General features: G+C 45.4%; 1 protein-coding gene across 1 annotated transcript; it reads right to left on the bottom strand.

The window, feature by feature from the left end:
* Window positions 1-9,059: 9,059 nt before the first annotated feature.
* On the bottom strand, window positions 9,060-14,503 carry LOC121583339 (chloride intracellular channel protein 4-like). The gene is made up of 6 exons (XM_041899518.2): window positions 14,191-14,503; window positions 11,455-11,564; window positions 11,071-11,196; window positions 10,739-10,845; window positions 10,458-10,633; window positions 9,060-10,123 (listed from the first exon to the last, which is right to left on the bottom strand). Exons 1-6 carry the CDS (start codon window positions 14,224-14,226, stop codon window positions 9,959-9,961), a joined length of 720 nt encoding a protein of 239 aa, XP_041755452.2. The 5' UTR covers window positions 14,227-14,503; the 3' UTR covers window positions 9,060-9,958.
* Between the last annotated feature and the right edge of the window lie 1,581 nt (window positions 14,504-16,084).

Raw genomic sequence — 16,084 nt, 5'->3', positions numbered from 1 at the left:
GTGGCCCAGACGTTAATTGACAGTATTCCCGGGGCGGATTGCAGAGGTCTTGAAAAAGAAGGGTCAACACTGCAAATCTTGACTCTTTGCATAAACTTAATGTAATTGTCAATAAAAGCCTTTGACACTTATGGAATGCTTGTAATTATACTTCAGTATACCATAGTAACATCTGACAAAAATATCTAAAAACACTGAAACAGCAAACTTTGTGAAGACCAATACTTGTGTCATTCTCAAAACTTTTGACCACAACTGTACAGCGACTAGTAAAACCAGGGCTAAGCAGAAAAGCAAACGTTGCTAACAGTCAGAATCAATCGGAGCTCCAGACATGCCACACAAAGTCCAACCAAATATAGCTAAACCCCAAGACATGTACGAGTTGGCAATTGAACTACTTAGCTAGATAGTTCAGAACTTTCTGGACTCGCTTTTGCGCTCTTTCTTGTCCAGTATGAACCATTTGAAAAATATATATATATCCTCCTAACTCCTGGCGGTCCCACTACACATTTACATCACTAGCCAATCCCTGCTGCTGCCAATCTAGCCCGGATTACCCCGACGGGAGCAGTTTGCGCCGGGTGAAAGGTGATTGCATTAGTTTTGGAACCGGTCTGCTTCTCTGGCGTGAACCAGTTGCCCTGTTAAAAACACACAGCGAAATAGTCTCAAAACAAAAGTGACGTAGCCTAGTATACATTAAGGATTATGTGATTGAGCACGTAGAATGATGAGTAAGATTTTGTGTTTTCACATGTAGTGGGCTAAATCAGGGTCACACTGAGTGTTTCTTGGTATTAAACAAATGTACTTTGAAACAAAAGGATCCAAGACCACCTACCAAGGTACCTAATGGAAAGAAAGTACTGTAGGCTATCAATGGTATTGTAGCGAACGGCGGGGTAGGGAAGCGAACCCCTGGTCTCAAGGCAAGCACCCTATGCATCGCACCAAGAGGGCTAACCCACTTGGTGGCAGTGTAGATTTTAGCATGTAAACCTTGGTGTGGCAAACTAAAAAAAATATGTTTTAGATGCATGCTAGCAATGCCACTACACAACACAACACTAAACAATACATGAATTGCACTATAACGGTGACAAACGGTGCCCACAAACTGTTAGGACCTACATAAAGCTGTCCCAACAGCAGAGCTTTCTTTTCAGCACCATGGAGTGAATCCTTACCACCACTACACCTGACTATCAGCGGCGCCTTGACTGGCAGCGAAACAGTTCATTTAGCCTCATTTACTGCCTTTTTTAAAAACATAGCTGATATGGCTGACTTGCTTAAACAAATGTGGTTTCTACTGACAATTGAAATGTCCAAACTATGGTTTAAGGGAACGATGAGCGGATAAGAGGCTTTCCTGAATTTCGATTAAGACATTAATGAGCGAGCTAAATCGGACGTAGTCAATATCAGTATTTGTTCAGCACTTTTGTAATCCAAAAGGCACCTAAAGGACTCTCAAACCACGAGAAACAAGATTCTCTGGTCTGATGAAACCAAGATTGAACTCTTTGGCCTGAATGCCAAGCGTCATGTCTGGAGGAATCCTGGCACCATCCCTACGGTAAAGCATGGTGGTGGCAGCATCATGCTGTGGGGATGTTTTTCAGCTGCTGGGACTGGAAGACTAGTCAGGATCGAGGCAAACATGAACGGAGCAAAGTACAGAGAGATCCTTGATGAAAACCTGCTCCAGAGTGCTCAGGGCCTCAGACTGGGGCGAAGGTTAATCTTCCAACAGGACAACGACCCTAAGCACACAGCCAAGAGAACGCAGGAGTGGCTTCCTGACAAGTCTCTGAATGTCCTTGAGTAGGCCCAGCCAGAGCCTGGACTTGAACCCGATCGAACATCTCTGGAGAGACCTGAAAATAACTGTGCAGCGATGTTCCCCATCCAACCTGACAGAGCTTGAGAGGATCTGTGGAGAAGAATGGGAGAAACTCGGCAAATACAGGTGTGCCAAGCTTGTAGCGTCATACGCAAGAAGACTCGAGGCTGTAATCGCTGTCAAGGGTGCTTCAACAAACTACTGAGTAAAGGGTCTGAATATTTGTGTAAATGTGATATTTCAGTTTCTTATTTTTAATACATGTGCAAAAATATATTAAATCCTGTTTCTGCTTTGTCATTATGGGGTATTGTGTGTAGACTGATGAGAACAAAAATCTATTTAATAAATTTTAGAATAAGGCTGTAATGTAACAAAATGTGGAAAAAGTCAAGGGGTCTGAATACTTTCCGAATGCACTTATATTATCACCTTCCTCCCTTTCCCTCTGAAAGGTCCTCTCCGTTTTTCGTCGGTATCTTTCTTTGACCTTAGTATTTCCCCAGTTGAAGATTCACCTCCTGATACAGTGCCTTGGAAAAGTATTCACCCCCCTTGGCGTTTTTCCTATTTTGTTACTGTCACACCCTGGCTCTGGGACTCTATATGTTGAGCCAGGGTGTGTTCATTCTATGTGTTCTATTTCTATGTTGGGGGTTCTAGGTTGTGTATTTCTATGTTGGCCTGAGTGACTCCCAATCAGAGGCAACGAGTGTCAGCTGTTGGAGGTTGTCTCTGATTGGGAGCCATATTTATACTGTCTGTTTTCCTTTTGTGTTTGTGGGTTCTTGTTCCGTGTCGGTCATTGTTACCGTGGACTTCACGAGTCGTTTATTGTTTTGTTGTTTCGTGTGTGCACTTTAATTAAATAAAGTATCATGTTCGTTCATCACGCTGCGCATTGGTCTCTCCCTGACGATCGTGACAGAAGAACCCACCATAAAAGGACCAAGCAGCGTGTCCAGGAGCAGGCAGACTGGACATGGGAGGAAGTGCCAGGAAAGGAGATGGAGAGGCTGGCGATGGCCCAGGTGGGCAAATCGTGGTCCTGGGAGGACATGCTCGGGGGCAAGGGACCTTGGGCTAGGATTAAGGCCCTGGCGAGAGAGGAGCAGCGGCGTCAGCAGTGCCATCGTCGGACGGACGAGAGGCAACCCCAAAAAAAATTTAGGGGGGGGCACACGGCATGGGCGGCTGGGCAGCAGGAGGCTGCCACAGGGCGATTTGGAGAGGAGGCCACCGGGTTAAGGGGGCCAGAAGGCAGGTTGGCGGAGCCTGGATGGAGAGCGGAACCAACTTCCCGTACTCAGGCATGGCAGCATGGGACGGGGCGGGTTCCGCGGTATGCGGAGCGGCGTACTGTGCCACGAGTGGGCCGGCATAGTCCTGTACGTCCTGTGCGAGCACCCCGCACGTGTCGTGCGAAGGGGGGTATGCAGCCAGGACGGAGTGTGCCGGCTCAACGCTAGTGGTCTCCAATGCCTCTCCGCGGTCCCGGATATCCTGCTCCAGTGTCACGTGCTGTTATGCCAGTACGGGTACACAGCCCTGTACGTCCTGTGCGGATGCCTCACACAGAGTGTGTGAGGGTAGGCATTCAGCCAGGACGGGTTGTGGCCGCTCTTCACTCCAGGTCTCCTATCCGTCTCCACAGCCCGGTTCGGCCTGTCCCTGCTCCACGCACCAAGCCTACGGTGTGCGTCGCCAGCCCAGTCCGGCCTGTCCCTGCTCCACGCACCAAGCCTACGGTGTGCGTCGCCAGCCCAGCCCGGCCTGTCCCTGCTCCACGCACCAAGCCTACGGGGTGCGTCGCCAGCCCAGCCCGGCCTGTCCCTGCTCCACGCACCAAGCCTACGGGGTGCGTCGCCAGCCCAGCCCGGCCTGTCCCTGCTCCACGCACCAAGCCTACGGGGTGCGTCGCCAGCCCAGCCCGGCCTGTTCCTGCTCCACGCACCAAGCCTACGGGGTGCGTCGCCAGCCCGGCCCGGCCTGTCCCTGCTCCACGCACCAAGTCTACGGTGCGCGTCGCCAGCCCGGCCCGGCCTGTTCCTGCCACTCGCACCAAGTATACGGTGCGCGTCGCCAGCCCGGCCCGGCCTGTTCCTGCCACTCGCACCAAGCCTACGGTGTGCGTCGCCAGCCCGGACCGGCCTGTTCCTGCCACTCGCACCAAGCCTACGGTGCGCGTCGCCAGCCCGGCCCGGCCTGTTCCTGCCACTCGCACCAAGCCAGGGGTGCGAGTCGCCAGCCCGGCCCGGCCTGTTCCTGCCACTCGCACCAAGCCAGGGGTGCGAGTCGTCAGCCTGGTCCAGAACGTTCCTGCTACTCGCACCAAGCCAGGGGTGCGAGTCGTCAGCCTGGTCCAGCCCGTTCCTGCTACTCGCACCAAGCCAGGGGTGCGAGTCGTCAGCCCGGTAAAGCCCGTTCCGGCTCCACGCACCAAGCCAGGGGTGCGCATCGTCAGCCCGGTCCGGCCCGTTGCTGCTCCACGCACCAAGCCAGGGGTGCGAGTCGTCAGTCCGGTGAGGCCCGTTCGGCTCCACGCACCAAGCCAGGGGTGCGTATCGTCAGCCCGGTCCGGCCCGTTGCTGCTCCACGCACCAAGCCAGGGGTGCGCACCGTCAGCCCGGTCCGGTCCGTTCCTGCCTCACGCACCAAGCCAGGGGTGCGGCGTCGTCAGTCCGGGCACAACCCGTGCCTGGGTCATCGGTGCCAAATCAGGTACCGCTCAACTGCTCCACAACGGAGCTGAAGCTAGCCCGTTCCTGCTACGTTCAGGTCAGCTCCAGCCAGCGGGGCCAGACCGGACCAGGGGCGCTATGGGGGGAGTATTGGAGGGTGGTGGGCAAGGCCGGAGCCAGAACCGCCGCCGAGGAGGTATGCCCACCCAGCCCTCCCCTGTTTTGCTCTTATTGAGGCGCGGTCGCAGTCCGCGCCTTTAGGGGGGGGTACTGTCACACCCTGGCTCTGGGACTCTATATGTTGAGCCAGGGTGTGTTCATTCTATGTGTTCTATTTCTATGTTGGGGGTTCTAGGTTGTGTATTTCTATGTTGGCCTGAGTGACTCCCAATCAGAGGCAACGAGTGTCAGCTGTTGGCTGGTTGTCTCTGATTGGGAGCCATATTTATACTGTCTGTTTTCCTTTTGTGTTTGTGGGTTCTTGTTCCGTGTCGGTCATTGTTACCGTGGACTTCACGAGTCGTTTATTGTTTTGTTGTTTCGTGTGTGCACTTTAATTAAATAAAGTATCATGTTCGTTCATCACGCTGCGCATTGGTCTCTCCCTGACGATCGTGACAGTTACATTACAAGCTGTAATTTAAATGTATTTTAAATTTGGATTTCATGTAATGGACATACACAAAATAGTCCAAATTGGTGAAGTGAAAGGAAAAAAATAACTTGTTTCAAAAATTTCTCTAAAATAAATACCTGAAAAGTGGTGTGTGCATATGTATTCATCCCCTTTGCTATGAAGCCCCTAAATAAGATCTGGTGCAACCAATTACCTTCAGAAGTCACATAATTAGTTAAATAAAGTCCACCTGTGTGCAATCTAAGTGTCACATGATCTGTCACATGAGCTCAGTATATATACACCAGTTCTGAAAGGCCCCAGAGTCTGCAACACCACTACGCAAGAGGCACCACCAAGCAAGCGGCACCATGAAGACCAAGGAGCTCTCCAAACAGGTCAGGGACAAAGTTGTGGAGAAGTACAAGATCAGGGTTGGGTTATAAAAAAAAATCTGAAACTTTGAACATCCCACGGAGCACCATTAAATCCATTATAAAAAAATAGAAAGAATATGGCACCACAACAAACCTGCCAAGAGAGGGCCGCCCACCAAAACTCACGGACCAGGCAAGGACGGCATTAATCAGAGAGGCAACAAAGAGACCAAAGATAACCATGAAGGAGCTGCAAAGCTCCACAGCGGAGGTTGGAGTATCTGTCCATAGGACCACTTTAAGCCATACACTCCACAGAGCAGGGCTTTATGGAAGAGTGGCCAGAAAAAAGCCATTGCTTAAAGAGAAAAATAAGCAAACATGTTTGGTGTTCACCAAAAGGCATGTGGGAGACTCCCCAAACATATGGAAGAAGATACTCTGGTCAGATGAGACAAAAAAATTGAGCTTTTTGGCCATCAAGGAAAACGCTATGTCTGGCGCAAACCCAACACCTCTCATCACCCCGAGAACACCATCCCCACAGTGAAGCATGGTGGTGGCATCATCATTCTGTGGGGATGTTTTTCATCGTCAGGGACTGGGAAACTGGTCAGAATTGAAGGAATGATGGATGGCGCTAAATACAGGTAGATTCTTGAGGGAAACCTGTTTCAGTCTTCCAGAGATTTGCGAGTGGGACGGAGGTTCACCTTCCAGCAGGACAATGACCCTAAGCATACTGCTAAAGCAACACTCGAGGGGGAACATTTAAATGTCTTGGAATGGCCTAGTCAAAGCACAGACCTCAATCCAATTGAGAATCTGTGGTATGACTTAAAGATTGCTGTACACCAGCGGAACCCATCCAACTTGAAGGAGCTGGAGCAGTTTTGCCTTGAAGAATGGGCAAAAATCCCAGTGGCTAGATGTGCCAATCTTATAGAGACATACCCCAAGACACTTGCAGCTGTAATTGCTGCAAAAGGTGTCTCTACAAAGTATTGACTTTGTGGGGGTGAACAGTTATGCATGCTCAATTTTTTATTTTTTTTAGTCTTATTTCTTGTTTGTTTCACAATAAAACATATTTTGCATCTTCAAAGTGGTAGGTATGTTGTGTAAATCAAATGATACAAACCCCCAAAAAATCTATTTTAATTCCAGGTTGTAAGGCAACAAAATAGGAAAAATGCCAAGGGGGGTGAATACTTTCGCAAGCCACTGTACTTTTGTCTGTCTTGTTCTTTTCTTCAATTATGTTTCCACCGACATCTTCCTCCTCACTCGCTTCTGTCCTCATCTCCTCTTTTGTCTGTCTCTCCATTCCATTAGTTTCAATCTCTTCCTATCTTTCTTCCTTCTCTCTTTCCATCTGTTTCTGGCCCTCAATTTCTTTCCACTTTCTTTATTTTCTTGATCTTATTGTACTGCTCTTGCAATTTTTTGCACCGGCAGTGCTGTCTGTCTTTCTATCTCTGACTCATTATGTTTCATTCGCTTTCATTTCTCTTGATCAATTTCCTGTTTAGCTACCATCCTCCTCTCATTTTTGTCTTGTAGGCCTACTCTCTCTTGTTCTCTCCATTGCTTTTTCTAGCTCTCTCTGTCTTTTCATTCAATCAATCCTCTCTTTGTCTTTTGCCTCTCTTCATCTTTTTCTCCTGTCTCAGTTTTTTCTCCTCTCCATCGCTCTCTATCTCTGACTGGTTTGGTATTGACAATCTGTTTTTCCTATTTTTTCCTTTCCATCTCCCTCTCTGATCAAAGTGATTATCTTGTAAAAGATAAGAGATAAGTTCATTGTTTCTTCCACTGAACTGACTGTCTGTATCATAGATAATATACAGTTTAAGTCGGAAGTTTACATAAACCTTAGCCAAATACATTTAAACCCAGTTTTTCACAATTCCTGACATTTAATCCAAGTAAAAATCCCCTGTCTTAGGTCAGTTAGGATCACCACTTTATTTTAAGAATGTGAAATGTCAGAATAATAGTAGAGAGAGTGATTTATTTCAGCTTTTATTTCTTTCATCACATTCCCAGTGGGTCAGAAGTTTACATACACTCAATTAGTATTTGGTAGCATTGCCTTTCAATTGTTTAACTTGGGTCAAACGTTTCGGGTAGCCTTCCACAAGCTTCCCACAATAAGTTGGGTGAATTTTGGCCCATTCCTCCTGACAGAGCTGGTGTAACTGAGTCAGGTTTGTAGGCCTCCTTGCTCACACACGCTTTTTCAGTTCTGCCCACAAATGTTCTATAGGATTGAGGTAATGGCTTTGTGATGGCCACTCCAATACCTTGACTTTGTTGTCCTTAAGCCATTTTGCCACAACTTTGGAAGTATGCTTGGGGTCATTGTCCATTTGGAAGACCCATTTGCGACCAAGCTTTAACTTCCTCACTGATGTCTTGAGATGTTGCTTCAATATATCCACATAATTGTCCTTCCTCATAATGCCATCAATTTTTTGAAGTGCACCAGTCCCTCCTGCAGCAAAGCACACCCACGGCATGATGCTGCCACCCTCGTGCTTCACAGTTGGGATGGTGTTCTTCGGCTTGCAAGCAACCCCCTTTTTCCTCCAAACATGACGATGGTCATTATGGCCAAACAGTATGTAAAATTCTGACCCACTGGAATTGTGATACAGTGAATTATAAGTGAAATAATCTGCCTGTAAACAATTGTTGGAAAAATTACTTGTGTCATGCACAAAGTAGATGTCCTAACTGACTTGCCAAAGCTATAGTTTGTTAACAAGAAATGTGTGGAGTGGTAGAAAAACGAGTTTCAACTGTATCTATGGACTGTATTCTGTTTGAACCAAAACCATGGTTGGGTAGGTAAGTTACTTTCTAAATGTAATCCGTTACAGTTACCTGTCCAAAATTGTAATCAGTAACATAACTTTTGGATTACTCAAATTCAGTAACTTCCCTGATTATCTTCCGTTCATTTTGGATAACTTTCCCTTTAAGAGGCATTAGAAGAAGACAAAAAGGATCCATCAAATGCATATGGTGTGTCATCATAGTGGTCTCTGACTTGTGGTCAGACTTGTTCAGGTGGAACAAACTTAAATGTGCCTATTTTCAATGCTGAATTGAATGTCATTGAGAAAACAGAAAGGTGTCTTTTGTATTTTGTTCACAATCATCCTTTCTGAATTGAAAAGTAATCCAATAAGTAATCATCTAGTTCTTCAAAAGTAACTGTAATCTGATTGCAATATTATTGCTGGTAACATAAATGATTACAGTTTTTTTTGTAATCTGTTACTCTCCAACCCTGACCAAAAACAAACAATATCAAAAACAAAACAAAACTATGTCTTTGTGATGTAATGATTATTCCACCCATAGTGTGACGAGTTCTGAGTATACGAAGAGGCAGGACGCAGACGCAGGAATTAACAAGGTCAAGGTTTACTTAACAATGACAAAGAGAAATAACAAAGATAGAGTACACGACACGAAGCTAAACAATCACACACAACATTATAAGGAACAGTCCAGGGCTAAATAGGGGTGGTGATGAGATGATGAGGTGCAGGTGCACTGGAGGTGATTAGGGTGCGTTGTGTTTCCATTCCGGTGTTGTCGAGGTGGTGCGCTTAGACCGGTGGTTCAGTAGACTGGCGAATCAGAGCGCCGGAGGGGAGCAACGGGAGGAGACGTGACACATAGAATGAGAATGACCATTCTCATTTTATGATTCCACCCACAGCAATGAAAACAGGTTGCAAGCCAAACACTTTTAAATAAACCAATTAAAATGAGGTTTAGGCCTACTCGGAATAATATTTATCTGGGCCTGGCTCTGATAGTAATTTCAATATAGCACATTTCAGTAAATGAAAAACCTTTCAATCCACATACAATAGTACCCCATTTATCTTTGTTTACTTGGCATTTGACATAATGCTTTCTCTTTGTCTCTCAGGGATAGAAAATCCAGATCCTTACAATTGCCAGACAAAGTGTGCACATTGCTAGGTTTTCAAAGTGAACATAAAATACATTGAAAGATCATTAAAATTAACATTTTAACAGTTGACCATAATTCAAGGCATGCAAATATCTACAGAACCTAAACAGGCAGCGCAGAATTGTATTGCACACACATTGTAATAGTACATTAATGAGCAGACCTTCACCCTGTACACACAGCATTATTCACAAATATGTTACTGACAGAGGACAGACATGCCTCGTTCTGAGGCATAGGCAGCAGGCTTATTTTTCTGGTCCTCTACACATAAATCATAAATCATCGCTTCATAGCCCTCTTTCCCCTTTTATATTTCTTCTCGTCTAAACACACCTTCTTCGACTCCTCTTTTACCCTGTCTGCCCCCCCTCCCTCTCTCTCTTTCTCTATCTCTCTCCTTGCCCCCCTCTCTCCCCCTCCTTCTCTCCTGATCTACTTGTTGAGGTATTTGGCCACCGAGTGGTAGGCCAGTAGGATCTCGGAGTCCTTGGGGCAGGTATAGCGGAACTCATCCTGCTGGTAGGCCTTGGTCAGGTAGCGGGTCAGACCGGTCAGAGCCACAGGGATCTCAAAGTCACGGTACTTCCTACACACCACCTGTGGTGAGCAAGAGAGGGGGATAGGGAGTCAACATGACAGACACACACTGAACAACATTGAACAACATTTTCATCTGTTTACTAGTAGCACAGTGGTGCTAGTGGTACTTGTAGTATGCAGTCATACAGACTAATAAAAAGCCCAATTATCATTATTTAAACCATAGCTACACATCTGAGTACACCTATAACTACAAGGAATACACCTTTGCCCTTCTTGATAGAGATTGAAATGGTTCCAACAGAGAGGAGCAGAATAGAGGAAAGTACAATAGATGACACTAGCAAAGGTGGTGTGGTCTATGAGTTCCTGGAACGCTTGATCTGATAACCTTGACTATGTTGAGCTTGGGCAGCAGGTTGCAGTCAGCTAGACTGAGTGAGTTCCCGTCCAGATAGTGCCGCGAGGACCGGGGGGCGTCTGGGTTTTGGTCCAGCTCGTGTAGGAGTGGCGTCAGCAGGTACTGATCCAACTTCATCAGGCTCTTCAGAAACTTCATCTCAAGCACTGAGAAGCAGGAAAGCCTCATAAAAAACTGGAACTACGATCACTGTAATACAGTACATACTGTTTCAATGACTCAGTGACTTCAAAACAAGGAGGGGCTCTTACTATCGTTGAGTCCAGGGTTAGGGTTCTTGATGTATGCAGAGAACTTGTGGAAGATGTCATCTCCAGCACCGTTGGACTCCTTGTAGCGACAGCACAACTTGGGGTACCTGGAAATGTATTGCCATTAGCTCTCAGCTTTCTGAGTTAGTAGAGCCAGTGGAGGATACATTTGACTGCAAAGAGGTTAATTGCCCTGTAATAAACAGTTATTTATTAAGTACTTGTCTCATTTGGAGTGTGTCTATGTGTGTGTGTGTGTGTGTGTGTGTGTGTGTGTGTATGTATGTGTGTGTGCATGCATTTATGCCTGTTGAAGTTCATCACACACTCACTGTGGCGGAGCCAGTGCCTCCTCTAGGAACTCCTCGATCTTGTTGGTGTCGGTGCGCACCTCCTCGCCGAAGATGAGGAACGGGGGCTGAGAGCCCGGGGCCAGGTCCTTCAGCACTTCTGGAGCCCTGACAGCAAGGGGACCAGATGAAACACATGAGGGAGAAAATCCCTCAACTGCACACTTCATCTATCACACACAATCCTCTAGTTCTTCTATCAGCATTAGCAGTTCATAAGTAGTTGTTACCAATTACTTTTGAGGATACCTGGACATGTTTGGACAAGCTCTTAGATTCATGCCTGGCTTGGATGGATTGAACTGTTGCTTTAAGTGCATCATTGTGGAGAGTGTATGTGCGTGAGAGTGAAAGCCACATATATACCTTTTCATGTCTACTGTGGTGAGGGTGAAGTTGGCCCCCTTCAGCCAGAGGATCATAAAGAGTCGCTGACAGAAGGGACAGTTCCCCACACTCTCCCCATCATCACTGGCCTATCGGGTGGAGGGGTGTGCGATAGAGAAGGAAAATGGACAGAATAAAATTGTCTCTTCAATCAGTCAGTAATTCGTTTTTTTTTTTTTTTTTACAATTGTTTCATAATGTCAGTACAGTGTAACAAAGACAATGAATTGCTATAGTACTTTCTACACTTTACTTACTAACGTAATTACACTGTAATAAGGACACAGTAATGTAAAGTCTTACATTTTTATTTATATAGCACTTTTTACAACACATGTACATCCTATGATGTAATCTTTGAGAATCAACATAACTGAGTCATTGGAATGTGAGGAAGCTGAGGCATTTTCAGCAGCAGGGGATAAAGCCTCCAAACTGGACAAGCCTCTTATCAGTTTCTGTTCACCTGACCTGGCTTCTCACAGAAACACACCGATACTCAGTAACTGTACCGGATATAATGTAAACAACAAGCTTTTACTAAGAGGTTACATTGCTCCATCTAAAAACAACCTTTTCAAATCAGTGTTTTTATTTTCCACAATATAGCTGAATGCTTACCACATGCTAATTTTCTTGTAGTTATAGCAACTAGCCATGTGACTTACAAATACAGCTGGACTGACATATGATAAAATGTTTGCTTTTCTATTATGTACAGTGGGGAGAACAAGTATTTGATACACTGCCGATTTTGCAGGCTTTCCTACTTACAAAGCATGTAGAGGTCTGTAATTTGTATCATAGGTACACTTCAACTGTGAGAGACGGAATCTAAAACAAAAATCCAGAAAATCACATTGTATGATTTTTAAGTAATTAATTTGCATTTTATTGCATGACATAAGTATTTGATACATCACAAAAGCAGAACTTAATATTTGGTACAGAAACCTTTGTTTTCAGTTACAGAGATCATACGTTTCCTGTAGGGCTTGACCAGGTATGCACACATTGCAGCAGGGATTTTGGCCCACTCCTCCATACAGACCTTCTCCAGATCCTTCAGGTTTCGGGGCTGTCGCTGGGCAATACGGACTTTCAGCTCCCTCCAAAGATTTTCTATTGGGTTCAGGTCTGGAGACTGGCTAGGCCACTACAGGACCTTGAGATGCTTCTTACGGAGCCACTCCTTAGTTGCCCTGGCTGTGTGTTTCGGGTCGTTGTCATGCTGGAAGACCCAGCCACGACCCATCTTCAATGCTCTTACTGAGGGAAGGAGGTTGTTGGCCAAGATCTCGCGATACATGGCCCCATCCATCCTCCCCTCAATACGGTGCAGTCGTCCTGTCCCCTTTGCAGAAAAGCATCCGCAAAGAATGATGTTTCCACCTCCATGCTTCACGGTTGGGATGGTGTTCTTGGGGTTGTACTCATCCTTCTTCTTCCTCCAAACACGGCGAGTGGAGTTTAGACCAAAAAGCTATATTTTTGTCTCATCAGACCACATGACCTTCTCCCATTCCTCCTCTGGATCATCCAGGTGGTCATTGGCAAACTTCAGACAGGCCTGGACATGCGCTGGCTTGAGCAGGGGGACCTTGCGTGCGCTGCAGGATTTTAATCCATAGTAGTGAGTTACTAATGGTTTTCTTTGAGACTGTGGTCCCAGCTCTCCTCGGGTCATTGACCAGGTCCTGCCGTGTAGTTCTGGGCTGATCCCTCACCTTCCTCATGATCATTGATGCCCCACGAGGTGAGATCTTGCATGGAGCCCCAGACCGAGGGTGATTGACAGTCATCTTGAACTTCTTCAATTTTCTAATAATTGCGCCAACAGTTGTTGCCTTCTCACCAAGCTGCTTGCCTATTGTCCTGTAGCCCATCCCAGCCTTGTGCAGGTCTACAATTTTATCCCTGAAGTCCTTACACAGCTCTATGGTTTGGCCATTGTGGAGAGGTTGGAGTCTGTTTGATTGAGTGTGTGGACAGGTGTCTTTTATACAGGTAACGAGTTCAAACAGGTGCAGTTAATACAGGTAATGAGTGGAGAACAGGAGGTTTTCTTTAAGAAAAACGAATAGGTCTGTGAGAGCCGGAATTCTTACTGGTTGGTAGGTGATCAAATACTTATGTCATACAATAAAATGCAAATGAATTACTTAAAAATCATACAATGTGATTTTCTGGATTTTTGTGTACCTATGATAAAAATTACAGACCTCTACATGCTTTGTAAGTAGGAAAACCTGCAAAATCGGCAGTGTATCAAATACTTGTTCTCCCCACTGTATATTTACAGATGTAAGGATCACCCTTTTGCTGGAGAACTTTCCTGCAATGCAAGACATTTAAAATGTGTAATGTATTTGAGGTTTAAAAAGGCTTCTGACGTTTGTAATTTCCACTTTTACATTTTGGACTTGATTTCCCATACGAATTTTTTTTATCAACCCCTACAAAAATGTCAATTTTTTTTTACAATCCACATCATAATTCCTATTTCCTGTTGCTTCAGGATTCCTTTCCTGCTGTAGCAAACTGGCTCAAATTAAGATCCTACATATGTATGAACAAATATGTATTCAATCCTTGGTGTACGCTGTTTCCGGAACTAAAATGTACAACATGTTGTTCTAAAACAGGACTAAAGTTCAAAATACAGTAGGCCTATTAAAGTCTCCATTGGAGGCAGGTTAGGATTCTGACTCTTACCTTGATGAAGAGTTCAATCTTGGAGTGCTCAGCCATCTCTCTCAGACCCTTAGAGCTTAGCAACTAGTTACTGTTGGTTCTCAGAGGAGTGAGAGCTGTCAATGTCAGCCTGTCCTCATGTGGGTATCCTGATCCACACACACACACGGCTAAATCACCGTAGGTCACTGATGGTCAGAGGAAGCTATGGGTCCAAATGGTTCTCTTGGTGTTGATTGCTGTTATAAAAAAAGATGATCAGCTCCTTGATGGGAAGCAACAACACTGGTTTGTTTTAACCACTCCTGTATTCCTCTCGCTCTCCCTCTCTTTAATGGCTAACTCTCCTCTATCTGTTTATGTGTCTCTCACCACACCCATCATGTCTCTGACATTTAGTATACACCCCCACCAGACCTACCCGTCAGACCAGTAAAGTCAGATCACTCGACCTATTCTCACTCTCCCACAGGCCTACATTTTCCCAATGCAATGTAATGTCAGTGTGGCTCTCTTCCTCCCCCACATTGGTTTAAAATGTGATTTCAGAGCAAGGGCCCATCAAGTAGAGAGAGGCCAGTGAATGAGAATACAGTTAAAGAGTAGCCTACAACTTAACCACATTCTTTAATGTATGTATACTCAAAGTGGACTGTTACATTGTACCTTTAAGCATAACTAAAATAACACCACATAAAAGGGTCAAGTACCTCTGAATCTGCTCAGGGGGCAGTGGGCATTGTATCTAACTGTTAATGTTTACCAAGGGAGTCTTGCTTATTCAGCTAGATAAGGAAATAACATATTAAAGTTGCCAATGGAAACATAGTCCATCTAGGGCTGTGAACAGTGCTGCAATTATCAGGTTGTTCAGAAGATAAATACTTTATATCCACTAGAGAGAGATGGGGGTGTCTGGGAGAGATGGCCAGGCACCTGCTCATATGGAGTTGGACAGTCATGGGTGAAGGTGGACGGACTGTGTGAAGGACCATGCCTCTCCCACACCAGCCATCAGTGACAGACAGTGACCAGTAACCAGACAAGAGACCCAGACGACAATCAGAGGGTTGGGAGTACAGTACTCCTGGGTGCACTGGAAGGTTTGCAACAATGACTGTCTGTCTGTGCTCTTTTATACATTTTGAAAATACATTAGCAAAACTAGCCATTTTTAAGTGTAATCTACAGTCCTTTCAGTTGCAAATAAAACGATGTGGTGTTATTCAAATCAAATCAAATCGTATTTATCACATTTATTTGTTTAGGAGATTATTGCAGGTATAGCGAAATGCTTGTGCTTCTAGCTCTGAGAGTGCAGTAATCTAACAAGTAATATCTAACAATTTCACAACATATACCCAATACACACAAATCTAAGTAAGGAATGGAATTTAAGAATATATAGATATATGGACAAGCAATGACAGAGCGGCATGGACTAAGACACAGTAGAATATTATAGAATGCAGTATATACATATGAGATGAGTAGTGCAAGATATGATTCCTGCTTATAAGCAAAAACTAAAGCAGGAAGCACCAGTGACTCGGTTAATAAGGAAGTGGTCAGATGACGTAGATGCTTAGCTACAGGACTGTTTTGCTAGCACAGACTGGAATATGTTCCGGGATTCTTCCGATAGCATTGAGGAGTAAACCACATCAGTCACTTGCTTCATCAATAAGTGCATCGATGACGTCGTCCCCACAGTGACCGTACGTACATACCCCAACCAGAAACTATGAGTTACAGGCAACATCCGCACCGAGCTAAAGGGTAGAGCTGCCACCTTCAAGGAGCGGGACTCTAACCCGGACGCTTATAAGAAATCCCGCTATGCCCTCCGACGAGCAATCAAACAGGCAAAGAGTCAATACAGGACTAAGATTGAATCGTACTACACCGGCTCTGA

Source organism: Coregonus clupeaformis, chromosome 15 (assembly GCF_020615455.1).
Source record: "Coregonus clupeaformis isolate EN_2021a chromosome 15, ASM2061545v1, whole genome shotgun sequence".
NCBI classification, from domain to species: Eukaryota; Metazoa; Chordata; class Actinopteri; order Salmoniformes; family Salmonidae; genus Coregonus; species Coregonus clupeaformis.
Note: the sequence above shows the minus strand (reverse complement) of the source record. Positions and strands in the feature narration are given on the sequence as shown.

What these genes read in the sequence shown, in the direction of transcription:
- LOC121583339 (XM_041899518.2), bottom strand. Translation starts at nt 14,226, where the DNA reads ATGGCTGAGCACTCCAAGATTGAACTCTTCATCAAG. An exon ending in AGATTGAACTCTTCATCAAG is followed by an intron (nt 11,565 to 14,190) that starts GTAAGAGTCAGA and finishes TCCACCCGATAG; the next exon opens with GCCAGTGATGATGGGGAGAG. An exon ending in ACCACAGTAGACATGAAAAG is followed by an intron (nt 11,197 to 11,454) that starts GTATATATGTGG and finishes CCTTGCTGTCAG; the next exon opens with GGCTCCAGAAGTGCTGAAGG.